Source organism: Alexandromys fortis, unplaced genomic scaffold (assembly GCF_014885135.2).
Source record: "Alexandromys fortis isolate MF-2015 unplaced genomic scaffold, M_Fortis_MF-2015_v1.1 scaffold_29, whole genome shotgun sequence".
In the NCBI taxonomy this organism is placed as follows: Eukaryota; Metazoa; Chordata; class Mammalia; order Rodentia; family Cricetidae; genus Alexandromys; species Alexandromys fortis.
The window spans coordinates 2,188,423-2,216,271 of NW_026067891.1; the positions used below are offsets into that span (position 1 = coordinate 2,188,423).

Consider the following 27,849-nt stretch of genomic DNA (forward strand, 5'->3'; position numbering starts at 1 on the left):
TAGCTTAAAAAGGAGTGTGACAAATAATTTTAATTGTCAGTCTGACACAAACAAAATCACCTGTGAAGGAAGAGCCAATGAGAAATTACCTAGTTTGGCCTGTGAGGGATTATGTTACTTAAGATACCAGAAGTGGGAAGGCCCATCCTGAATGTGGGTGAGACCATTTTAATGGTCTAGGCCCTGGACTGAGTGACTAGGAGAGCTAGCTGAGCACTGGGAAGCATGCATGCTTTCATTCTCTGCCTGCTCTCAACTGTGGATGTTCTTCAACTTCCTGCTATCTTGATTTCTCCACAACAATGGCTTATAACCTAGAATTAAGAGCAAGTAAATCCTTTCTTCCCTAAGTTCCTGTCTGAAGTGTTTTATGAAATGAAACTAAGACACACAGTAACATCGTATGAGAGGTGTTGTGGACCACACAGGGTTATCTGAACAGAGTTTGGTAGAGGGAATGGCGTTAGAATTTGAGTGGTGAGACATTGGGACTCAGAGAAGAAAGGGTGCATTCCACAGAGAAGGTACCCTGGAAGTAGAGGTTATGAGTTAGCAGGTCTGAATGCCTGGTGGATCTAGTAAGAGGGCAGACAGGAAAGAATACAAATGTAAGGATTTTTTTCTGGCTTTCACCCTGACAGCCACATTCATCCCATAGAGGGCTTTTGTTTAGCTGAACTCTGTGTGTATATAGCGGGTTTTAAATGTGTCTTCAGAAAAGAGCAAGAGTCTGCAGCTGGCGTCAGTGCCAGTTCTTCCTTTGTGATTTTACATAGAAATGCTATGAAGAGTTGGTTACAGGACCGAAAGATCTATCAGGAAACCGAGTAAGGTTATGGACTTTGATTGTTAAGCAGTCTTTTTATCCTAAGGCATAGAGCAGAGTGAGTATACTGCATTAGGTCATACTGACATTGGTTCTACATTTATGTAAACACACAGCTGGCATCATAACCGGTGAATTTATAATGGGTATTTAGCTTTTGTTGTATGTTCTCTAGGTGTCCACAGCACCTTCTTACTACAAGAATCTGGCAGTATTAGTTAAAAACGAAAAGTATGTGAAGGCCATATGTGACCTTTAATAAGTACTTGTGACAGTATAGCTTCGGTTAGTCATGAACTAAATAAAATTAATCACTCTCAGAGTTAAGAGGGATGTTCTTAATCAAACAACTACTACAGGGTATGTGTCCATATACAAATATGTATGCATATGTGTATATGGAAGGTTTTTTTAGAGTACTTATGTTATTCTAGCTTGAGCCAGCTTAAAAAAAAAACTTAGAATTTTATGCTACTTGGAATTGTGTAGGACCACATTGTCTATGTTCTAGACAGCAAAGCCTTTATTTCTTTTGTAACTTAGCTTGTACCTTGTCACAAATGATGACTCCGAAGAAGAGAAGGTCATACATAGCATGATATCTAACGTTAAGCATTTTCTGCTGAATCATATGTGGCAATAATACCTGGGTTTCTCATTGGAAAATAAGTTCTAATTATGAAAGTAACCTGTGCATTTATTACTAATACACCAGAACATTGCCTTTTATCTCCTTGACAAGCTTGCTTAGTCCTAAAAGAGCATGATACACACTGTTCTTTAGAACAGTGTCCTCTTATTAACTCTTAAGTTCATCATTTGCTAAGTAGTGGTTCTTTCCAACTCATAGATGCCCAGGATGGACCTGTTGAGCCGGTGCCCAGACCTTTTTTAACTGTAGAATTTGGTAGTGTATTTCCCAGAGTCACACTGTATCAGTTGCCTATATTTGGCTAGATTGAATCGTGTCTACAAATATAGCCTCTGCCTTTCGTATGATATGTGCTAGACTCTGGCTCCAAATGCCATAGCTGCCTCCGGAGACACATCGCATTTCTGGCGATGATGTCCCTTAGGATTGCTGATCAGGTACTGTTTTTTTGTATTTATATCATAGTCAATAGCAAAAGCAAAAGGATTGAATTTTAGTCATCCTTTTTCCTTCAGAACTTAATTATACCAACACATGTTCATAGATAGCTGAGTTATCAAAAAATCAGCCCAACAAAATCATAGGCACTGCACTACATTTATATTCACATAGGTCAATTATTTTTATTCTTTATTTGTGACTTACTGTTGTTTTAAGTTCAGTAGAATGAACTTATGACATCTAAGTTTTAAATAAAAGTTTTAGTCCCAGTGAACATTTATTATATATTAAAAAAAAGATAAGAGAAGTATCCAGTAGCTGAAATGATTACATAAGACTGACTGTCGCTGTGTGGCCAGAAGTAAGATTTGGTGAGCTAATTTAAAAAGATTATTTCCATTTTGGGAAAAGTGTCTTGAAAAAAAACATGACCCTGAAAATATTTGATAAATCTCAGAAAGCTTGTATTCTTAGTGAGAACCAAGAATAGATGTTTCTAACAGGTTAACTAATAATTGCTATACTTAAAAATAAACAAAATATCCTTTAGTAGTCCCATAAAAACATATAATAATATGATGTGATACTAAAAGCTCTCAAGCTCCAGGAAAGACATAAAAGAACCATAAGTCCCCAGTAATTGGAAAAAGCCAATCTGATAAGGCTTGGTTCTGTGATCTCAGCCATATGATATTCTAGAAAAGTAAAAGCTATAAAATTAGCATAAAGACCCAAAATTTGGATAAAAGGACAGAATGAATAGGTGGAGTACAGAGAAATCTTAGGATAATACTCTGCGATTCTGTATCAGTAGGTGATTGTGGATTCATGTTATACATTTATCTGAACACTAAGATTGAAAGTAATAGTACTTGTGAGACACAATAACCAGTCCTTCCCTGGGAACAGGCAGTGAGACCCACTGTGGATCTATGGAAGGAATAGTCAGGACCTTAACCATGGAATAGGTAAGGGAAGTTAATGACCAATATTGACAGTCACAGAACAAAGAAGACAGAAGCCACAGAAGGGCAGTGGGGATAGCTTATAGCAGATTCAGTTTCTACATAATATGAAGCGTGTTTTGGGAGGATTTCCAGAAATTGAGAGTGATTATTACCTGTAATTATGAATGACTTTTTAGATTCATTAGTTATAGAAAGAATTTACAAATTTGGGGGAAAACATTGTGAAATTTAAAAAGAAAAAAATCTCTTAATGTCACTGCTGATATTTTAAAACTGAGAGAAAGAATTCTTGATTGTTTTGGAGGATATCACACAGGTATTGTATTGACCTCATGATTAAAGCTAGTGCTTGCCTGACCGTAAACCTTTCACGAGGCCAAGCTAAAGCTGTGAGGGTGAGGGTCACTCTCAAGTGTTCCAGCTAGGAACACTGCCACTGGCTTCCAGGGTCGTGTTGTGTCTTGGGTGCAGGGTAGAGCTGCTATATTCAGAAAACTAAGGAGCAGACCATCTGTGAAAGGTCGCTCACCTTAAAGTGGGGCACACACCTGAGCAGAGCCAAATTTTTGTGTCTGTGAAGTTGGAATATTTCTCTGTCCTCAGAAAGTACCCAAAAGCTGTGTTTCTAGTGAGTCTGAACTTTGTTCAACTGGACCAGCCAGTGTGGCCATCTGTCACTTGGATTTCTTTTGTTGTTTGTAGCCTTTCTTAGCCCAAGATAAGAGACACTGGCTCATGTGGTACAGCCCCAGCTTCAACTACAGTGCTAACACCAAAGAAATTGAGGCAAATCCACAGAACTACAGAGACAGCTCTTCTCAACCTTTAATGTTACTAGAATCAGCGCTTCTCAGAACTTAATTTTAACCAATATAAGTGTTATATTTATGTATTGACTTCTTAATTCATCTTTAAAAATGATGATGAAAGAAAATGGTTTTGATAGCTCCTGTTAACTCATTTGCTTAGAGGGTTGCATAGCAACAAAATCTAGACATACATTTCATTAGTAAAATCAGGTGAGGATCACTCCCTGCAGGTTTTAAACAGTTCATGCCATGTTCCTGTTTCCAGCATCTCAAGTCTATTCTTTAAANATTGAATCCAAGCTGTAGTTTAAAGCAGTTCCAATGGCATTTACCAGAGTTGCCTACTTGACCTGTATATCAGTATAAGCCAGTATTTAGGCAGAAACTGAAATATCAAGATCAGTTTTCATTTTTCCCCTTCTCTCCATTCTTCCATTCATTCCATAAATAGCAGTAAGCTGAAATCTTAAGAGGTCAATTAATTTAACCTCAGAAAGCCCCTTTATTTGATTTTAAATCAGTGGCAAAGTTTAGTCAGTTGTGGTTTTCCCTTGTGGGACCCCAGGTTTGGGGCATGGATTCATTACAGGTTCTGGCAGTAAAGGATAGCCCTCTCTTCTCATGACATGAGGTGTTTGTAAAGAAGTTCCTTTCAAAGTCACAAGGTTATAACATTGAAGTTCCCTCCCAAAGAGCTGTCTGTTAGTGCTCCATGTAGGCTTAATAGGAGCGCATTAGCTCTGGCTCTTAGTCTCTGTGAACTGGGCAGTCTTGCTGGCATTCAGAGAAGGCCTGCTCCAGCCAGAAGGCTTGGCAGACACTCTGCTTCCTCTTTACTCCTCCATTGCCCATGAGACTCACAGCTCTGTATGGCCAGAATAATTCAGTGCTGACTTCTAAAGGAATCTCCGTGCTTCAGAGTCAGATAGATAGTATTCTGCTACTCCTGACTATTCAGAGAATTGGCAATCCAGCTTTTCTGCCCGTTCTTTAGATGAGCAGCAGACTTGATGAGGGCTCTCCACCATTTTTCTGAAGTTTGGTAAAGATGAACATATAGGATTTGAAGGCTTAAAAATGGTGCCTCCGTGATATTTTTTTTATAACTTAGAGTGTACACAATATGTATTCAATAAGGATTTGTGATCTAGTTAGCTCACTTTTCATGTAGAGGCTCTTCAAAAAAAAACAGAAATACAATTTCTTAAAGGCAGAGAAATCCCATTGCCTTCCCTTGCGAATTTGTAAGACAGTTCATCCAACAATTTCAGTGCTTTCACAAGTTCTTTTTCGGGAGTAGCTCTTAAATAGTGGTTTTAGCTTCAAAATTTATGAACCATTTCAAACTTGGAAGTCAAATGACCGTGCACTTATTGAGTGCTTAGTGTGCTTGTGGTCTGTGTCAGGGCTTTGAGCTCTTTCTAAAATGTAAAAGCCAGACAAACTCTCTTCTCTACTTTCATTGTGTACCACCCAAAACCCAAATTCAAACCTGCCAGCATGCCTTTACCTGCGGAAGTCTGGCTTTTTTTTCATAGAAAAAAGTCACATAAGAAAATACTGTGATTAATTGCATCCTTTAAAAAAGGAACAACCATCACAGATGAAAATATTTCATATTTATGGGACAAAGATTTGAAGATTGTTATTATAGGTTGTCAGAACACAACAGTATAATGAAAAGTACATTGGGTGGTGACTTGGAAATGAGAATGACTTAATAGTTATATAGTTAATATGTTATGAGTAGTTAAATATGAGGGGGGACATTATCACCTTCAGACTTTGGTGCATCAGTGCTTACTACATCCCGAGAACAACAAACCTGTGTCCCAAAATGAAGATTTGTAAATACTTTGCATATTAGAAGCCATCAACTCAGCTCTGTTATTGAATAAGCTTAAACCATCTATGAAAAAAATCAGTAACGGCCTTCTTTTACCTTCAGGTCGTCTAAACTATTCATATCCAGGATCCGATAGTTCTCTGCTTATTAATGGTAAGTGATAATTGATTTACCCTAGTGAAGTGCACAAATTGAAGTTAGTATTAGGTGAGAAAACATAATATTTGTGCTTCAACAAGTACAGAAGTGACACTTATTTGTTCCACAATGATAATTGTAGATTGCTATTAGTCACCTATTTTAGCAGTAATTTTTGTCCCTCAAAATTGTGACAGATATTTTCTCTAAAAAATACTGAGAGCCACTTGATTCTCCATTCCGAAATAATGGAGTAAATGTGGATCCCATAATGACACAGATCAGCTTCATCAAGTGCTAGTTAGCTTCTTAGATCAGAGGCCAGGAGAAGAGAGGAGAACCAGGGACTTAGCACCAGGAAGAGGCAGTGCTTTACATTCCAAAGAGAAGGTCATTCGTTATTTATCATCAAGAAGAGCATGAAGAATGAAGATGGATTGGCCTTTACAGTTCCTTTCATAGAGGCTCCTTACCTGGCCCAAACACTCACTACTCAGGTGCCCACAAATACTCCATTTATGTCTACATGACAGAAGTAAGTTACAGATCACAGGGAAGGCAAAGGCATCTACTCACAGAAATAAGAACTTTAAAGTGCATATCTGTTTTTTGGTTTCACAATTTAAAAAAAATAGGTGAAATACAGAAGCCTTGTTTTTCTTTTTATTTGCTAGTGTGTATGCGTGTGAGTATGATTTATTCTTTTCTTATGTGTATGTGTCTGTATGCATAAGTCACATGTGTGCCAGTTCCTGTGGAGGCCAGAAAAGGGCATTGGATTCCCTGGAGTTGAAGTTACATACAGGCCATGAGCTGCTATGTAGGTACTGGGAACAGAACTTGGATCCTCTGGAAGAGCAGGAATAGCCCTTAATCACTGAGCCATCTCTCCAGTTCCTGATATTTTTTCCATATTTCTGTTCATTTCAAATCTCTTAAGATCTTCTATCCTCCAAGAATTATTCTTGCTGCATTCTCATCATTTCTTAAACAAACAGAAACAAACGAACAAAACCATCTTGCCTATGGCATATAGTAATGGAGGAATTGAAAATATGCTCATAATATTATATAGTAGCACAAAGGTATCAAGCTAACACCTACCACCTAATGGTGATGGCATAAGGTTGGGGAGGACATCCCTTCCATGGAGCAAGGTTTACTTTTTCCTGTAAACTAGATCCAGGCTCAGGTCCAGGTACTGGAAATTACAGTGAACCAAGATTTGAGATACGGCAAAGTGGTTGACTTTATATTAATTTCCTCATGAAGTTGTTCAGTTGGATCACTTGCCCGTGAGACTCATCTTAGAAAAACTCTCTGGTAACTTTCTCTTAAAGATGAACATATTTAAATTTTAAGATTTTTTGTTTTGCCTTTCCTTTTATCTCTGTTAATATTTATTTTTATGAATTTTTGTTCAGTGACGATTTCTTGGCAAAGGAAAAATAATAAAGATGACCTTTCTCCCCAAGTATTTATGTTTTGAAATTTTAATGGTCCATAAACTATAGAAGGAGGCCAGATGCTTCATTTCCACTGCTGCTTATATAGAAGTTATATTTATTATAAAAATATACTGACTGGGTTAATATCACCTCAAACTGAAAGATGTGATGATGAAGAAAACTAAAAAGATAATAGAAACGGAGAAACTCTGGCTCCTTAAGGCAGACCCAAGAGTGTAAAGTCGTGATTGCCTTGGTCTCAGGTTTAACATCCAGCTTTACAGGGTCCAGACTAGGTTTTGTCAGATGTGACCTAGTGTTAGTTTTTAGTAGGAGACCAGTAGGACCAGATGCCGATGTTTTCATTTGTACTGAAGAATGAAACTTGTGGGCAGAGCAGATGCCAGAACTGACTCAGTCATTCTCTAGTGTTAAAGTCAAATATACTAGAAGATTGTTTAAGTGGGGGCAGGAGAGCTGGTTCAGTGGTTAAGAGCACATACTGCTCTTGCAGATGACCCAAGGCTCCGAGCCACTTGTTACTTACTCTCCAGGGAGATCTGACACCTCTGGAATCCTCAGGCACCTGCACTCATGTGCACAGACTGATACACATAATTAAAATGTAAAGGAAAATAATTTTAAAAGATTACTAAAACGTCATGAAATCAGAGTTGTTTAGGAAAGGAGGACAGTGAAACCTTCAGCTCCTTGACTTAGGCATGGGTATTGCCTATTTCTTTAGTCATTTTTATAAAACATCCTTGCAAATGGACCACTTTTATAATAAATGGATCTTATTGCTCTGATTCTTAGTAGCTTTGCTCTTAGGTTATGTCAGATTTCGGGTGTATTTATCTTGGAAGGCTAATATACGGTAGTAAATGTGCTTAATGAAGACAAGCTCAAGAATTACAGAAACCTCCCTTCTTGCAGGGTTGAGTATTAAATACAGCTAAATCACTTATCAAACCAAGCACACAGTGAGTCTAACTAAAGCCATTTATATTTCTTTTTGCTTAAGAATATGCACACTAAGGATTTACAAAAAAAGGAGCGACAACAACAAGGCATTACTAAGATGAATCTGTAAAAGTTGTCTGGGGTGAACACGCTTTTCTTTGTTAATGAGATAAGTAACCCAAACTTCCACTTCTAAATGTAATTTCCTCAACTTTTTGCTGTTTTAAAAAATGGATAATAAAAGCTTGATACCTTGGTGTAAAATGTTAGTTATAGAAGTTTTCTTTTTCTTTTTTTCCTGGGGAAAAGTCTTGGGCTTAAATCATTTAGTGTATTAATTTGTTCAGGGATCAGTAACAAGCACACCGACTGTGACTTAAATATCAATTTTTCCTCACAGTTGTGAAGGCTAGTCACTTTGTGGGAGCTAGGAGTCACCTTGTGGAGCTAGGAGTCACCTTGTGGGGCTAGGAGTCACCTTGTGGGGCTAGAAGTCTAAGATGAAAGCATGCCCAGGAGTGATTTCTTGTTGGTGTAAAGATGCCTTCTCCTTACGTAGTCTGCCCTCTTTACACATCTCCAACCTAACTTCTTAAGACAGAGGTCATGTGTGATTAGGACCCACCAAAGGTCCTCATTTAATTTTACCTTTCAAAAGACTATCCCTAAAAGCCATCATATTCTGAAGTCCTTAAAGGTAAGACTTGAGCATATAAATTTTGGGTGTGGAGCAAAAAAGTCAATGCATAACGAATGTCTTTTACTAATAAATTTTATGTAATAAGCATATGTGTTTTATGGCTCTGAAACATAAGCTTGAAACTTAATTTCTTGGTTAAGCAAAAATGCTAAATATGAGCCAGATTTACCTCTGAGTTTCTTCTGGTGTGACCTAGTTAAGCACTAAATTAGGTGCTGACTGGAAGATTAATTAATTTTATTCATCCCTATGTTGAAGCTTAATTTTATCTAGGGAAACCAACAATTACTACCACCTCCACTAAAAAGAGAAGTTTGTACTTTTGTTCTTCATTTTTCCTTTAATCTTTATTTTCAATTCTCCATTTTCTACTATTTTAACCATTAGAATTGTTTAAAAGATAAACTTTGGTCACAAGAAAGGTTCCAGAACAACAACAGAATGTTAGGTTTTGGAACTCATTTATGTGGTTCTTTCCCTCTGATGATGTCTGTTGTTGATTTAGAAGCATCAAGTGTTTTCTTATTCCAGAGAAGGGGCGTTGAGACCTATCTTTTAAAAACTGTCAAAGACTTTTTGACTCTTAATTATAAGTTTTAGAGTGAAGAAGGGAGATTGTTTGCTTGGATGTGGACCGAAATCTGTAAAAAAGGAGACTATAATTTACCTAAGAAAAATATATTTCTTATATTCTTCATATTCTTTCAATGCTACTGTATCAAATTACTAATGTGACATAGGAAATGTTAATTATAATCTATATGTGTGATGTGACATAGGAAATTCTAATTATAACCTATATTTATAAATTAATTTTGATAGTGAATTTATTAGAGGTTGATTATAAAGTCACTTAAAATTGTTATTTGCACTTTTGTTGGACCTTGATAGGCCTTGATCATTTCAGATATAGGCATCCTATCAGCTTTTAGTATTTACCCCCTTTTGTTCAAAGATTAACAACTATAAGTTTTAGGTCTTTGAATTATATCTTTTCTTTGTTACATGTTAGTGTGTGTGTATGCATGTGTGTGTGCACTGCTACACACAATACAATAATATTTGCACATGTTAAAAGGGGTCACATAATAGGAATTCCTGATATGGATACTTTGAAATAAGGGGGAAAAAGATGCTTTTTAAGAAACAAATAGAAACTCACCTTTATAATGAAATACATTCAGAGAGAGAGAGAGAACAAATTTTCTGTACCTTCTTTGCAATTCTAGCCCCCAGACTAATGGAACATTTTACTAGAGGGACTTTGACTGTGAGTATAAGGCTGATAAGAAAACCATTTATAAGCAGTCCTGTAGAGTTGTTTTATAAATGAAGCACTTATCAATAGAACTAATAACACAGATCTAGAAGTTAGAGACATTTATGGCCACAATGTTTCAAGCATATGTTTACTATTCTTGATTATTTTTAGTTCTGAACATTAAATCATTGAAGACTAAGCCCAAAATGAGCAATAAAAATAAAGGTAGGGCCTACAAATAGTATTTATTTTAACTCTAATGGAGACTGAGAGGCTCTAACTTAGCAATATGAAAATGTTTCTTTAAAAAGTCATAACAGTCTAGCAATACAAACATGTATCTAATACATCATAACAGTTGATACTTTAGTCACTTTGAGGAAATTCTTAACATAGTGTACTTCAGCTGACTTAACTAGAACTTTTCCAAAACATGTGTGCCTTTGTGAATTTTCCCCTTTGTGTTTGCAAAACATCAAATGACAAACTATATTTTCTGTTCATGAGATTAGAACTCTGTGTGACATATTTTCCCCAGGAAAGTCTGTGTTGCGAGTATTTCATCACAATGTTATTCCAAATATAACTTGGAGTCTGTGGGGAAGGGGCATTAGTAAATCTTTCCATAGGATAGAGAGGCAGCATTTAGCATTTAATTACTACTTGGATTCTGATTGTGCTGGCATGTTTGTCAAAGCTGCAGTTTGTTTATTTTTCCATATGTCACATGTCAAAATTCACATGCACAAAATATAAGTGAAAATAAAAAATACATTTACATTAAGTTTCAAACGTCATTATTTTCCATACTAGTTTACACCATTTTTTTCTGTTTGATTTTTCAAGTTTTATGGTTGTAAATATTATGTACCTGCAACCTTCTTTCCTTAATATGGGAAAAGGTGTCTGATTAGTTTTCAAAATTAATCCTGGAATTTAACCTTACATCCCTCTTAACCACTTAATTTCATGTACATAAATAAAAATTGAGACCTCACATTCGAAGATTTTTGGAGGTACTTTATTTTAGCTATTTTATCTATAGCTCTTGCTGTTTTTGAAGGCTTTGGGGCTTTGTTAATTTTTTTATGGAAGCCATGTGAGTTTTCATTTGGCTTTGTAGCTTCTAAAAGCTACTCTTTCAAATATCTCTTTTCTCAGAAATTGAAGTAGCATCAATCTACTTGTTAAGATAGAACTTAGACTTCCAAGTCACTCTCTTCTCAAACTCCTTTGTCTTTGAAGTGGTTGTCTAAATAGAATGTTCTATTTATAAAAGCACACACCCACTTTTGTGATGTCACTTGTCTTTCTAACCTCTGTCTGGTAAGTTGGAAAGTAGCTCTTTACCTGCTAACCCTGAACTCATCAGAATGAACACCTACCAGGCTTTCCTTGAAGAAAATCTGAGCACTCTTTTAATCTGTTTACTCCAGTAGTTGAGTGGAGTCCAGTGCTGTGTAGTAATGGTAGAAATATATTTTGGTATGAAACCTAATTTTATTTTGCAAAATACTCAACTGTTAGTTCCGAGTTAAATTGATTTGTGTTGTGTCTAGAAGATAAATAGTGAAAGTGGTGTCGTGGCAGTTTTTAGAGTGACATCTAACGTCTAAGAGCCTGTCAAAATGTCCTGTTTAAACACAGTCCCCAGCCAAATACTACTTGTGCTACATTCTTTGTCTGAACATAACAGCACCCTGTGGTACGACAATCTTGATACTCCTCCTGTTTTTCCTTTAAGGTCTCACCTATATTCCATTCCTGCCACCCCCTTACATACAAGGAATTCTCCTCAGTTCCTGTTGCATGTTCTACATAACCAGCAGGACTGTGTTCCCTAAAGACTGATGATGGTGTTAAATGTTTTCTCCTATATGTACATATATACATACATACCTGTAATAAAGTTTATTTATAGATGAGGTATGTAAGAAATGAACAACAATAATTTAATTTCGTTGCTTTTAATTTAATGAAACTGTAATAAAAGTTATATGAATATAGTCTTTCTCAAAATATCTCAGAAGTGACTAACAGGCAGGTAGCACATGCAGCATGAAAACACTGGACAAAAAGGGTGATCCACATCTTGGGCATGGTAGAGAAGAGAGGTGCCAGGTTCCATAATGCTACTCAGTACTTACAAATTGTATTTCTTGAATTTTCTATTTGATATTTTCGAATTGAGATGTACCATGAAAAATACTGAAACCATGGAAGATCAAAGTAGGTAAAGTAAGGTCACTACAGCCATAGGCACGGCTCATTATCATGGCAAATGGCTATGTGACCCGTGGCATACATGATCACTTGTTGCTTGAGGTCAAATCTTCAGGTTGTTTTATCCACTGCGCTTAGTAAGACCATGGGGTCAGGAAATGTCAAATTGAGCCAAGGCTCACCTTGAACAGGATGAGCCCCGTGCCAGTTCATCTCAGAGAGAACATTTTCTCAGGATGCTCTTAAAGTTTATGATGTGTCTTGTGGATTCAATAATTAAACCTTTTCTCTTCTTTTGAACTGCAACTGATTTGGCGACAAAGCCCGACCTTCAGTTTTGAACATCTGGGACTGGGTAGAGGTTTGGGTTGGTTGTGGATTTTTTGTTTGCTTGATTGATTGGGGATACAAAACTTTTGACTAAAGCTAATATATAAATTGCCTGAAATTTTCATTTGTTGTGATTATCTTCTATTTGCAAGGATTAGAAAAATACTGTAAGATGTGTATTCTGTAATGGTGAAAAGACATGAATTCAATATTGATGTGTTTGCTAAATTATTAGCTTGGAAATCTGAGAGAAAGTATAATTAGCACAGTGGTAATTGGTGTAGATCATATTGCACATAACCTTAGCTTCATAAGGTCAAGCCCTTGGATGATGACTACAGTCAACGGTTTCCTTTAAAACAAGTGACATTCAGTAACGATTATGTTGCCTTTTTAAAAATGCATGAAACTGATCATAACCGTCCAATTCCTTGGTTTGGTTTTTGGCTTTTGGGTTTTTTTTTTTAATGCATAGACTAGGAAATGAAGAATTTGGCTTTCCTTTGCCGTTTCAAAAGCTCATAGATGAAATCTCAGTGGATTCTTTGACAATGTTTGAAAGGTTGTTTTTGTTTGTTTTTTTGTTTTTTCTTCTCATTTGACATGCAGCAAGGACTTATGGGCGAAGGAGAGGTAACATCAATGTTTTTCACTTTTGAATGTATCAGTTCTATATGGAGAGGACTTGTGCTCTCCCAGTTTATAATCTCTGTGGGGAAGGAGTGAAGGGAAGTGGATGGGTTTGCCATTTTCAGAATCTCTGTCTTGTAGTTGGAGCTGTAGACATTAAAGAGCTGGAAAAATTACCAGAATGGTAGGACTAGGATTTGAATTCTGTGTATTAGATATTTAGCTGACTTATAGCGGAAGATTTAGTTTTTTAACTCCTTAGAAGAATTTAAGAATTTTTTTAAAATATTTAATTCCTTAAAAGCTAGACTTGTCTAAAAAAAATCTCATTAATTGAAGAGTCATTTATACTTAAGGAATTTACATCAGCTTCTTTTACTAAGTGAACATTCTGTATTTATTTAATTAAATATGATGAATAAATGAGCAGTTCTACAAATGCTCTAAAATAATAGGGAATTTTAGAGATTCATTTGCTAGAAGCTTTCAACTAAACTTAATTTTCTTATCTGTAATACTTTGCTATTTTATAAGAAAATAAAACCATTAAATAATTTAGATTTAAAGTGTGATTTTAAAAAAAAAAGATCATTCAGAAAATAATCTGAAGTTGTAGACCCATTTTGGGTCATAATTTACTAATGGCATATAGAATGAATTTGTGACAAAGACACTGTTGTCTCTGCTCAGGAATGGGAGTTACAATTGCTGTAACTCCCAAAGGGCATGCGAGAATTCCAGTAAATAGACTGGAGATCATTTCTAGAGTACAGTTGGCAGTTTCTCAGAGAGCATCTGTACACAGCAGCTCGGGACACTGAAGCTCTCTGCGCCTCTGTGCTTTGCTTATGTTATAGATATTTCTATTTTCCTGCCAGGTAAGTATAGAAAGACTTGGCATTTGGCATTTCTAGTCTCTTCTCCTTTTCTATGTATTCCAGAGGATAGGAACTTCAGTTTTTAGAATAGTTTTCAAAGCAGATGACATCCTTGGTAAGCTAATAATCACTCAGCTAATATATCTTTAGCATGCCTCCAGATCTTAAATGCTATAAGACTAGAAACTGAATTGTGTACCAAAATGAAATGAACTTTGATATATCCTATTAGTTAATGTAAACTAAAATGAGTACCCACTTAAAATTGACTTGCTCATTTTAAGTACATTCTTAGGAAAGTATGGAGAGGCTATACAATTGGGTCTATTAAAGAAATTTATGTAACCAACATTTTATAGCCAAATTTAATATTCCTTGTCCTTGTGTAGGTTGCCTTAGGGCACTGCCAAGGCAGTGCAGTCTGTTGCCAACAGCTTTCAAAAGAGTGTTCTCTTCAACTGTGCTTCCATTTCTCGTGCTGAAGCTTCTGGATTCCTGTGGGATGATACTAAGTAGCCCTCCTATTTAACCAAATACAGTCTCTGTGTTTCCGTAGACTTTAAGGTGATAACAATTCAAGAGCATAAGTGAACCTGTAGTGAGCAAATAAAAGCAGCAGTTTTATCATTCATATTTTTCTTGGTGTGTGTGATAACCAGTGACGAGGAGCCCTTCCTATTAGCTTTCTGTTCTGCTTTCTGTTTCAGGTCAGTCTTCACTGTTTCCGATGGAAGATGGATTCCTGGATGATGGCCGTGGGGATCAACCTCTTCATAGTGGCCTGGGTTCACCTCACTGCTTTACTCACCAGAACGGGGAGAGAGTGGAACGATATTCCCGCAAGGTGTTTGTGGGTGGATTGCCTCCTGACATTGACGAAGGTATATTCAGGAAGGACTGTGTTAGAGTAGCATGGTGGCCCAGGGGGAAGTTGTACAGAGTTTGCTGTTATAGTCCCTGTCTTGTCCGGCTCAGATCTTAGTCTTGCTCACCTTGGTCCTTTGTCCTGTCATCCTGTCATATCATAAGATTAGTTGCAGAAGGAAGCGAAGCAGGACTGTGGGGATGTGCTGAAGCAACGACCAAATTCAGTAGAAAGAGGGAAGACCCCAGAGATGTCCCAAGGATTCTATTGTGGACAGCATGGGCTTAAGTGCCCTTATTCTGTTTTGTCCAGTTTTGTTGGGTTTTGTTTTTTTCTTATCTACTTTCCATTGTTTCAAATTTTCAAATTTTAGACTAACCATGAACTTTTAAAAATGTATTCTAAAGCCGGGCAGTGGTGGTGCACACCTTTAATCCCAGCATCAGGAGGCAGAGGCGGGTGGATCTCTGTGAGTTCAAGGCCAGCCTGGTCTAGCCGAGCTAGTTCCAGGACAGGAACCAAAAGCTACAGAGAAACCCTGTCTCGAAAAAAAAAAAAAATGGTATTCTATACCTGTACTACAAGAAGAAAGTCCTTAAAGTCATTAAATTTTACATATTTTTTCATTCAGCAAACATGTACATGTTCTCTAACCTGCTGTACTGTTCTTGGGCTTGTTTATGGAAGTAAACAAAACAGAAGGGCCCATTTGCAGAATCTACATTCTAATGGGGGAAGGTGCATGGAAAGTATGTAAGCATATGAGAAAATATCAGAGAGCAGGGTTGGAAAGCAAACAGTGTTACAAGGTCTAGCATGCAAGGAGTCTTCTTAGATTGGGTGGCTAAGGAAACCCACTTTCAGGAAATAGTATTTGTGCTGAGACCTGAGTTGGTGTGGAGGGATTGGTTACCCAGTAATATTTAGTTCACTTCTCAGTTTTAGTTACCCTAATAAAAACCACAGTAGCAGACTAGCAGTCTTACAGTCTTGGATATTTTCAGTTTCTTTTGTTTTAGTTTTCTGAATGGAAGTGGAAATAGAGTAATTCATGTTCTAGAGAATAGAATTTATTTCTGTAATAGTCTGTAAGATCTAATAATATTTAATTATTTGTCACTTAGACTAAGATTGCATTTGTCAAGCTTCTAGAAGGTTAAAGATTATAATAAACGCACTTGTTAAGTATCTTGATAAAACTGTTGAAATTTCAATTCCATTCATTCTCATTCTCCTTATCACCCTCAGAGTGCAGAGCTTGAAAATATTGTATTCTGGAGAACTGTGCAGTAAAAAATTATAGAATTTATCTATAGGACATGGGATGAGAGGCAGATCATTTGAAATTGAATAAGCTTTGTATCTGAAACAGAACAAAACCAGAACTAGTACTTGGACATAACCTGAACAGTCCAAGTACTAGTCGGGTAGCCCAGTATCCTGTGACAGTGCCCCTAAAGTAACAACGTTGAAATGCTAGCTTATAGTCATGGAAATATAGTAAATAAAGATGGACCACTGAACACCTGAGAGGATGCCAGGAGCCCTGGAGACTGAGATCCTCCTTTCTGGCAAAAGAGCCTTGCTTGTTACATTTGGATTTGATTTTCTTAACTTGGAGCTGAGAAGGTGCAGGCTTTGCATCTCACAAGCTGAGGCTTTTCCTTTCATAGTGAGTATTATGGTTAGTTCTATTCTTACCATCTAGCTCACCTTGCTCAGGAAAAAGTTTCTTATGAACCATTCAACTTCCAAGTCAGCCTAGCAGCATTCTTCTGCAAATCAGTCTCGTTTAAGCTCAGTTGTGCAGAAACAGGTATACAGAATAGACTGCACTATTGATTGAAGGAAGCTCAAGCCAAGGGAAGGAACAAGGCTAGGAAAACCCATGAGATATTGGAGTTGCATTGGAAATATCAATATGTATGTCGGTTTTTATAATACACAAAGAGTTATAAACATGTTTGTTTGCATATGTATTGATTTCCTAGCTTTGTCTACTGAAGAAGACTTGGAAATAATATCTTCTAGTTATGAGGATATAGGAGGTTTTTGCTGCTAAAAGTAATCCAGACTGCTTTATAAAAAAGCATTTCATATGTTGACATGATTTCGTGGTGAGGCAGGAAAACAAGATATGATGAAATATCTTCATGAGCCACAAAGTATGGAAATGCTTTGTAAAATGACAGGGAACGGTCAGAAGGTCCTATGAGCTCCCACTGGCCATCTCAGGGAAAGGTAGGTAGGTAGGTAGGTAGGTAGGTAGGTAGATAGATAGATAGATAGATAGATAGATAGATAGATAGATAGAAAGAATCAAAATAGAATTAGAACTGGAATATTACAACCTTTTGAGTGAAGTAGGTGTATATGTAAATAACCAGAAGAGAAAGAAGAGCTCTTCAATACTGTGTGATACAGATGAGCAAATGTAGAAGGAACAGTGGAAACAGGTCACCAACATTTGACAGCCATCATGGTGGTTACATATGTATCAGTGGTGCCTTCTAGTAAATGGCATGACAAATGCAGCAGAATGCTGCTAGTAACAAGTATTCCTTGCAAAGTGCTAATCAAATACAGAGAGGAAAATGGCTTCTCCTTGAAAGAGAATCCACATGACCAGGATCAGTTGTGTTTAATTAAAAGATGAAGTGACACCAGGCAGTGGTGGCGCACACCTTTAATCCCAGCACTCCGGAGGCAGAGGCAGGCGGATCTCTGTAAGTTCGAGGCCAGCCTAGTCTACAGAGCTAGTTCCAGGACAGGTACCAAAGCTACAGACAAACCCTGTCCCCAAAAACAAACAAACAAACAAATAAATAAATAAATAAATGATGAAGTGACACAGTATCATTTGGTAGTATTTGTGTCTGGGATACACAGCATGAAACTACCGAACAAGGGCTGTGCTAGACTGCGGGGTCTCGACCCACAAGTTGAGAACCACTGATACAGACTGACTGGAGAGCTGAAAAAGTCTAGTGCTTCAAGGATATAACAGTTGATGCAGCATGTGCTCTGGGTGGGATTCTTTATCAAAAATAAAGGAAAAGATTGTGTTGGGTTATTGAATGGAGTCCGAACACTGAAGAGTAATTGAATCAGTTTTGATTTCTTGATGGTGGAAGCTACACATAGAAGTGTAAAAGAGAGCAACTTTTGAGCTGCTTTGAGCTGATACCAATGGTAGTATTGGGAGTTATAAAGGATAATGTCAGTAAAGGATGATGGATAGATAAGTTGACTCTATATGTATCTAACTAGAGGGAGAAAGATGTAAGGAAGAGGTTGAGGCAGATGTGCTCAGTCCTGAGTGTGATGCCATGAAGTAATACAGGAGCTCTTTGCACTGTGGTTGGAGATAGGCTTTTATTAAAGGGAGAGCAAGGAAGGGTGATACCAGGTGATGAGGAAAACTGGGATGTAGATAATGGACAATGAACCCTGAAAGAAGATAACTAGCTGCTTTCTAGTTTTCTCTCTGTCATATTTTCTTTCTTTGTTTTTTTTTTCCTTTTCTTATGTGCTGGATAAGTACATAAAAATGTAATTGATAGTGACAATCTGAAACCCTACATCTTCAAAATGTGTGTTCTGACTGTTCAGAGGTTCACTGAGGTGTGGAGACTTGGCACTGGGCACATAATTGAGTGGCCACATTCTAGTTTTGGGAGGTTTTATTTGTGACTTCATTGCAATAAAGTGATTTTATATTTAAAAGACTATTAAAACTGATAGATTCAAATCAACATTTTTTATTTCTTATTAGATGAGATCACAGCTAGTTTCCGTCGCTTTGGCCCTTTGATTGTGGACTGGCCTCATAAAGCAGAGAGCAAATCTTATTTTCCACCAAAAGGTAAGTCTTGAGACTCCAATTATTGCAGTACATTTTATTCTCAGGTTGTCTAATACTGAGCGCTTTCATTAAGTATTACTTTCACTGCAAAAGTTTTTATTAAAATTTCTATTTTTCTAAGTGTGTTTTCAAATTTTCTACATAATATACTTTTGATTTAATTTTAATTACACATTTGCAGAATGTTTCCAGATACTACCAAATGGAGCTAGTTAGAAGACTCAATACTTATACCATACTTGACAACCAAAGTTCTGTCCCCCTGGACCCACATGGTAAATAAGGAAAAACAGTGCCTGCAAGTTGACCTTTGACCTTCATGCATGATCTACACACACACACATACACACAGGAGAGAGAAGTGTTTTTAAAAAGATACTACTAAAATGAGCTACTGATGTGTTCAGACTTTTATTAGGAATATTGTTTTAATTTTTCATATTTTATATTCTTTTTCCCTTAATTTTACTTTAAGCTGTTTATCCTATGTGTGACAAAGACAGGAAAGCATGTAAGCCTTACTTTCTGTCCCCTGTCTCAGGCTATGCATTCCTGCTGTTTCAAGATGAAAGTTCTGTCCAGGCTCTCATTGATGCGTGCATTGAAGAAGATGGAAAACTCTACCTGTGTGTATCAAGTCCAACCATCAAGGATAAACCAGTAAGTGTAGTATAAAATTGTCTTTTGTTTATGCTTCCATTCACCTGTTTTCTTACTTAAATTTATATGTTTGAAAATAGAGTATAACAGGTTTTATTATGTATTTTTTGGTAATTTCATATGTGAAAACAATGTATTTAGATGCCCTACTATACCCCTTCAGCTTTTAGAAAACATTCCTCCCCTATATCCTCCTCCTAACTACATCATCTCTTCTTCCTCCTCCCACTCCTCATCCTCATCCTCCTCCTTCTAATAACTTACTGAGTCCAGTCAGTGCTCTCTGTATATATGTGCCAACTATGGGCCACAGGACTGAAGAAAGCTGACTGTCCCTCCCCTAGCAGCCACCTCCTGCCAAAAGCATTAGGGAGGAGGCCCTATGAGCTTACAGTCTTCCCATTCCCCTTTCCTCAGTGCTCCTCAGCCTTTTCGATGAGGGAGTGTGAGACAGATATTGAATTTTAAGTCCGTACTCTACAGTCACATGTTCTCTGCACTCTAGCCAGTTATGAGTCTCTATTAACCACCATCCACTGCATAAAGAAACTTCTCTGATGAACAGTGAGATCTGCTTACTCTGTGGGTAGAAGGATAAATATTTAGAAGGCAGTTTGATACTATGTCCCTTTAGCAAAATAGTAGTAGGTTTTCCTCTAGAGCCAATGGCTTATCCAACCATAGTGTCTTGGCCCAGTTAATGGTATCATACATAAACTTGTGTCTTCTGAAGTAGGTCATAGTCCAATAAAAAAACTCTTGGATACTCCCATAACATTCATGCCAGTTTTCCACCAACGGCCAATTCTGCCAGGCTGGTTGTTATTGTAACTCACAGGGTTCACAGCTGGATAAAACTGTTCATGACTTTTCTTCCCCAGCAGCCTGCAAAGCACCTTCTAGGCTATAAGTGGGAAGGTTTAAGTGAAGAAGAGAATGAGAGGGTAGGGCAGACAAGGGGTTGGGGGGACTAACTAACTAACACTGCAGATATTTGAAAAAACATGTTGAAACTATTTTATACTATTTTATAAGCTTGTGTGTGTGTATACATATACATAGAGGGAGACAGACAGAGAGACATTGAGAAGGAGGGAATTAGAGTTACATTATACAGAGGGACAGTGCTCCCACCTAAAGCCATAGGTTATCAGACAAAAAGCCCAATGCCAGGTGTGGGATACACCATAGGCTATTGCCATTGCTCTTGGCTACCAACAAAAACTTGATCATAAGACCTTATGGTTGAGGACATTCACAGGATAAATCAAACTGGTACATAGGGTGTACAAGACTGCACAACCAGGCCTGGCTTAGGTACATTATTCTTGGTTGGGCTAATGAGCACTAAAGTGTTTATGAAAGTAATACTGCTCAGTGGGAAAAGCACTTGCTGCCTTTGCAGAGGACCTGGGTTCAGTTCCCTGCACCCAAATAAATAAAAATAAATAAACTTTAAAAAAAATTTGCAAACATTAGCAATATTTTTACTTTGCAATATAACAGATTCATTAGTATCAATAGTAAGTATGCATTTCCTGGAAATGTGCTGAGTCCTATTTTATTTAAATTTTAATTATGTAGGTATTGTAAGGATGGATAAAATAGAGGTCCTAGTAAACTGAAAAATAGTTAACTTGTAGGTAATGAAGGATGTATGAGTGTGTTTGGCTCATAGTAAGTGAACTATTCATGAAACACTCTTACTCTGAAATGAAGGATAGGGAAAGCAGTTTTTAGGCCTTTTAGTTTTACAGCTTTATTGGTTTGTGACAAAATGGGTTATTGTAAAATACTCTGTAAGAGTTTTGAACTTTTTTGATATGAGCATTTTGATTTACACACTCTTAGGTGCAGATTCGGCCCTGGAATCTCAGTGACAGTGACTTCGTGATGGATGGCTCACAGCCGCTTGACCCACGAAAAACAATATTTGTCGGTGGTGTTCCTCGACCCTTACGAGCTGGTACAGTTAGACAAAATCCCTGTATCTTTAGCATGTGAAATATAAAGATCTTTGACTGAAATACTCCATGAGCTTTGAGTTTATGTGCAATGTCCCCAGTGGCAAGAAGAGGGCATTGAATTCCCTTGGACTGGAGTTGTGAGTTGCCATGTGGGTGCTGGGAATGAAACGCTGGTCCTCTGAAGGAGCAGTCAATGCAATATGTGCTAGTAAATAACTAGATGTAAGCAAAGGTGCTGGACTTTGGTGGTGAAGGGAGTAAGAAGGGCTCCCAAAGAATCGACGAGTGAATTTTCTAATGTTCTGTTTATAGTAACCAATACCTTCCTAACCAGTACAGATATGACAACAGTGCAGCCCAGAGCAGACAAATGTAGGTGCCAGGCCTGTCCCTGTCACCAGTGACAGACCAATCATCTCGGAGCCTGAGTTTTCTCAGAAAATTACTGCCTATTTCATAGGTTGTGAAAATTAAGACAGCACAATATAAACCAACCAGCTTGTTGAATGAATAAATACTCACCCAGCAGAAAAGTTATTGCAATAATAATTTTGATTTTAATAATGACTATAATGCAAACTCAGAGGTCACATAAACTTTGTTTCCATGACACAGTAGGTGTGAGTCAGATAAGTCTTGTTGATTGTGTCTCTGCTCCTCTCATTTTAGTGGAGCTTGCCATGATAATGGATCGGCTGTATGGAGGTGTCTGCTATGCTGGGATTGATACTGACCCTGAGCTCAAATACCCAAAAGGAGCTGGACGAGTTGCATTTTCTAATCAACAGAGTTACATAGCTGCTATCAGTGCCCGCTTTGTTCAGCTACAGCATGGAGAGATAGATAAACGGGTAAGTCCTGGACTGTGTTTGGAAAGCTCCAGAAATGGTGCACCATCTATTGTGAGACCTGTGTCTGATGTAGGTATCGAACACTCCGAGGTCTTCATTGATTATTTTACTGTCATTGATTATTTTACTCAGTCTAAAATAGAAAGTCAACTTGGTGGGTTGTGCTCAGTGTTTCAGGTCGTGTATAGTCTGTGTCAGTGGTAGAAAGCTCTACCTACAGGTGACGGGCAGGATTTGCTATAGCAGTCACATGCTGTCTGCTCTTCATTCATACTTCCCCATCAGTGTGTTTCCAGTTTGGGTTTATCATTAGAAATGCTTAGTGAAACCCGTGGGTCAGTGTTCAGTCCCTCTCTAGGACCACTGCAGAGTCTGTGGCTTAAAGTCTACCTGCCCTTCCACAAGTACTAGGGAGTTTCATCCTGGAATCTCTAAGACTAAAATCATAACCAATCTTACAGCTGGTGAGTTAACAACGGTTGTTCTAATGCTCAAGAGGCTCAGATGATATTGGCCCACTAAATACTGGAACAGCCCAGTTCTGTAAAATCACCTCTCACTTTTAGAGTCAGGTAAACCACTCTCATTGACAAGGAATAAAGTGAGGTTTTCGGCTGTGAGGACCACAGCCACATCAGGTTTTACTGGAACTCCAGCTGTGGACACTTAAAAGAAACCACCAGCCAAGCTTGTCAACCTCTCAGAAGTTCATAGAGCAAAAAGCAGCCATCTTCTTGCCCACTAACCCTTGCAGTATGCTATTTTGTGGAAGATGGAAGCACTTAGATGGTTTTGTTTAAATTATAATTCTGATAATGACCAAAAAAATCTAGATCCACTAATTAAAACAAGGGTTTCTGAGGAAAACCTGAGAGTTTCATTTCATAATGCTCTAAGCAGTTGGTTTTACTTTATGATTTCTAATAAAATTCTTCTTTTGTTCTTTTGTTTGAATGTTTATTTTAATAAGACAAGCATGTAAAACGGATAGATATTAGCATCTTCTGTTGAAATGGATGGTCTTCATTTCAGTAAGTGCATCACTGCCCCTTCCCTTTTAACACGTTGGCACAGGTAGGCTGAGGCACAGGATAAAAGTGTGCTTGCACATGGTTCTGACTTGCCAACTCCCTTTTTATCTCTCCATTGCAGGTGGAGGTTAAGCCATATGTCCTGGATGACCAACTGTGTGATGAATGTCAAGGGGCCCGTTGTGGGGGGAAATTCGCTCCATTTTTCTGTGCTAATGTTACCTGTCTGCAGTATTACTGTGAATATTGCTGGGCTGCTATTCACTCTCGTGCTGGCAGGGAATTCCACAAGCCCCTGGTGAAGGAAGGTGGTGACCGCCCTCGGCATATTTCATTCCGCTGGAACTGAAGGATGAATGACTCCAGAGCTCATTTGCAGGCCTCAGAAGTGCCCTCTTCTGTTCACTCTGACCCTTCCTCAGCCTCTTCACGCTGGCATGTCCTGTGTAGAGTGTGTAACTAACAGTAGTAGAATGAAAGAACAACCTACAACATAGGTATTTTGTAGACTCTCGTGTCACTACAAACAGTATGTTTAACTCCTTTTCCACATTGCCATCATGGTGCATGCAAGTTTTAACTCTCTTGTTTTGCTGGAGGCCAAGAGGATCCAAACTTGCTGCAGCATTTTCTTAGAGGAGAGAAATATTAACAGAAATGAAACAATATTTTGGGTTTTTAATTGCTGGTAATGATATAACATATAAGAATACTTTATTGAGATAACCACCAACAGTAACACTATTGTCTAATCTGACACAGTCTCCCCCAGGGAAGTGCTCTTGCCATTTCCTTTCTTTTCTTTCATTCCTTGTCTTTTCTATCCTTTTTCATTCTTTAACAGCAATGGAGGAAGTTAACAGTTACTAACAGCAAACGATGAACAAGATTGAGCAGCATAACCGGAAGGGCTTTGAGGCTAAGTATGGTTTAATCACGCCTCAAATGCATCATACATCAGAAAATAATAAAGCAGGCAGAGCTGAGTTTGTTTTCTTTGGAATAATTCTAAAAATTCCGAATGTAAGAATCAGGTGACTTTACTACTGAGGGGAGTGCATTTATTTACTTCACTGACTTCCTAGTCACACCCCAGGAAGCCTACCAAAGCTAGAAGTAATGATATCTGGTGGGAAACAGAAGAACAAAAGCATAAATTTTATTTTTGTTGTTATATAGAAACTCTATATCCTAATTTACTAGGTCATCAGCTGTCGGCCTTTGCTCTCCATTTTGACATTGGAAAACAACATATCTAGACATACCTCAAAGATATCATTTTTGACTTTGTGTTACACTACACTTGTAGCCAAAACTGGAAGATGAAAATAGCATACAAATTGGCTGCCCATTGGCTTTGTTTTCCATTTGAACATACTTTGGAATCCTGTAATTTAGTTGTAACATAGAAAATGTAGGGGGGGGAAGGTTTAAAAAAGTCAAGTAGTTGCAAAGTGTTTTTGCACTGTTGAACTAAGTAATTGTGTAAATCTGTGCAAAAGTCCGTATGTTTATCTTACTCTTCCTATAAAGTACAATAACATACACTTTCCGAACTTAGCATGGGACATAGTGTTTGAAGTGCCAACTTCATCAAGTAATGCATGCTTTATTATAAATACAACCCTAGCTTTGAAAGATGTTCTTATGTTTTGAACAGTATGCTTCAGAGGTAAATTTAAAATAGTCTCTTGAAGCCCTGGTCATGGACGTAACTTTTCGTTGAATTGACTTTCTCTTATTAAATGCCCTACCGTAGTTCAGAGGATGACTATCAGTGTGCAAAGCATTTGACAGCAGCAGCCTCAGTGTGCTCTTGCTCGCTGTGCTACCTAACAGTACCATCTTGGAGCCTTCAGAACCAAAGACTTGCCCCACAGTGCTGTGTCACCGCCTAGCTGGTGATCCCTCTGATGTCTGTAGGAAAAGCAGCCCTTTATTTTTAACACAGGCTTTAATGAACTACACCTGTTAAGTCCCAAAGGTCAAAATGGAGGCACTTGCTGTCTAAGAGTCCAACAGAAAGAAGGAGCCGCTGTCAGCGACTCCCCTGCTAACAGAACAGCAAAGCAGTCATGCGAATGAATGGAGGGTGCTCTCTTGTAGCTGGTCAGGGACGCATTTTCTTTTCTCCTGAACTACATGATTCTAATTGGAATGTTCATTTGCCTCTTTTTCTTCTTTACTGCTTGTAGGTGGCTTGGGGTGTGCCGTTGTGCTGTTCCTACCCAGTAAACAGGCGTGATGAGTTAAGAAATAACACTGCTTGAGAACTAGCTTTGAATAATTTTCCCTTTGTACATGACCTGCTGAATTTCGGTACAGTGTTTTGTAGCTAACTTATTTTGTCATGCACATGATGTATATTTGTTATGCACTACTTTTGTATATCTTGTTTTTCCAACAGTGAACATTTTTAGGCACACTTTTCACTGACGGGATATCTCTTTATGCAATACCTCAATTTTTCATATTGCAAAGAGTAGCTTTTTGTACTTTTATTACTGAGAGATCTTCATATACTTCATTTTTTAATATAAATAATTTTAATAAATTTTATTTTCTTATATTCTGCTTTTTATACATTTCAGTGCTCTGCATACATTTTAAATTATGAATGTTGTGCACTGGCAATGCTATTTTAGAGTCTGCAGAGAAGAGAAAGCATGTTGCTTAAACATCCTTCCCCAGCACCAGCTATTGGTGTACCTATAATTTAAGAAATAGTCTATGTAAAGTCACAAATTGAAAAAATTCGCATGAAAATGACAAGATAACACTGTAGTTCCTAAAAAAAATTAAATGCATAAGCATAGGGTAGAAATTTAAAATAACAAAATTGTCTACAGCTTCTTACTAAGTTTTTAAAATTATTCATAAAATGCAGACATTTTGGCTGAATGTTTAACCATTTTTAATCTTAATTAATTGATGTTATGTGTTTGATTCAGAGATGTCTGCTCTTTTAAATTCTATATAATAAAACAAAATCGCCTGCCACAGGACAGGTCTGTAATGTTAGTATGCATGACTAATGTAAGAAATTGTTATTCTGCTAATATTTACTTGTGATTGTGTGACAAGCGTGTTTACAGATGATTTGGTTCCACTTCTTTACAGGGCATAAACAATGATTATCTATTACTCTGAACTTTATGATTACATGTCCTTCAGATTACATGGGATTGTAGTTGGGAGTTACCATGTAACTCAAACATAATTAACATGTAATTAGTTTACAAGTTTTAGGGTTATCACTTCAATTTACCAAGCATGTAGTTCTAGCGCACTAGCATGGCACCAGCCATGTATTTACAATGTAGTTACAGAGTAATTACATGGTTATTTTTGCAATGTAAAATAAAGTGTTTCTGATTATTTTCTATGTAAAGGAACTCCCCCCCCACCCCCGCCCCCTGGCTTTGGTATAATATATATACTTCTCCATACACAGACCTCTGCAGAATGCAAAATAAAACTTGCAGTGAATGAACTTAGCATTTTATGAGAGTGCTGTTGGAAAGACTTGATAATTCACCCCTTTTGTTTTGAAGAGTTGAATCTTCTGTTAAAAGGTGATTTAAAACTTGAATGTGATGAATTGTGGCAAGCTCACTCCAGTTATGTGCAATACTTATCTCACACTTTGGAAGATCTTTGCAGTGTAATTCTTTGTTTTTAATTGCAGACATTTAAAAATGTCATTTTCTACTGTTAAGAGTAATCCTCTTTCTTGCTGGTGTTTCTAAAGAAAAGAATCAGAAATCAATCTTTCTACTAATGTAAATTTGAGATTATTTTTAAAAATGGAATAAAAGAGGTTTTGGTCATTTGCTTTATTTTATTATCTTATTTTAAAGCTACTGTGATTGATAGCATTGTAAGAATTGGGACAATATTGTATTCAACTGTTTTATTTTTTATATTTTTAAAATTTAAAGTATAATTAGTTTTTATAATTTCATCAGATTTTTGTTATATTTTTTTGGAAGTGAAACTTTTAGCAAGTGGGTGTCTAGTTTTTACTAATCCCTGATTTCCCAGTGATTGCTCATATTATCAGAAGGAAGCGTTATTTAAGTGCGTCAGTTAATTGTACTACTTGGCTGAATTTCCATATAGTTTTTACTGTGTATGGGGAGGTTGTAGTATTTATTCTAGCATTTTAAATAAGGGTAATTCATTTTTTTATTAAAGTCATTTTCACGTTAAGTTCCTATTTTTGTATGTTCTACTCTTAAGTTATATAACACAGTTCCTTTTTTAAAAGAGTTCATTTGTTGAAGTGCTAGTGAAGAATTAATGTTATTAAATAGTTTGCAAATGACTATTTATACCAGTATGCATATAATTTTTAAATATTTGTAATGTGAGATGTTGAATGAATAAAACTTTTAACTCAGATTTCTTTTACTATACTTATTTCTTTTTTTAACATAAGTAGGTTCCCTGGTTGGGAACATAACATTTTAAAAGTACTAGGAATGTCTTCTTGGG

The 27,849-nt window shown here is 37.2% G+C and overlaps 1 protein-coding gene across 2 annotated transcripts in view; it reads left to right on the plus strand.

Moving 5' to 3' along the window:
• Cpeb4 (cytoplasmic polyadenylation element binding protein 4) overlaps window positions 1-27,756 on the plus strand; it is a 61,762-nt gene extending 34,006 nt beyond the window's left edge. Inside the window, exons 3-9 of one of the 2 annotated variants that reach the window (XM_050163729.1) lie at window positions 5,645-5,695; window positions 14,821-14,994; window positions 18,754-18,843; window positions 19,385-19,503; window positions 21,355-21,469; window positions 22,140-22,321; window positions 23,474-27,756. In XM_050163729.1, coding sequence (XP_050019686.1) covers window positions 5,645-5,695; window positions 14,821-14,994; window positions 18,754-18,843; window positions 19,385-19,503; window positions 21,355-21,469; window positions 22,140-22,321; window positions 23,474-23,701 — 959 coding nt within the window. In that variant the 3' untranslated portion in view covers window positions 23,702-27,756. The remainder of the gene's footprint in view (window positions 1-5,644; window positions 5,696-14,820; window positions 14,995-18,753; window positions 18,844-19,384; window positions 19,504-21,354; window positions 21,470-22,139; window positions 22,322-23,473) is intronic. The other variant, XM_050163810.1, reaches the window with a different exon arrangement.
• The last annotated feature ends 93 nt before the right edge of the window (window positions 27,757-27,849 follow it).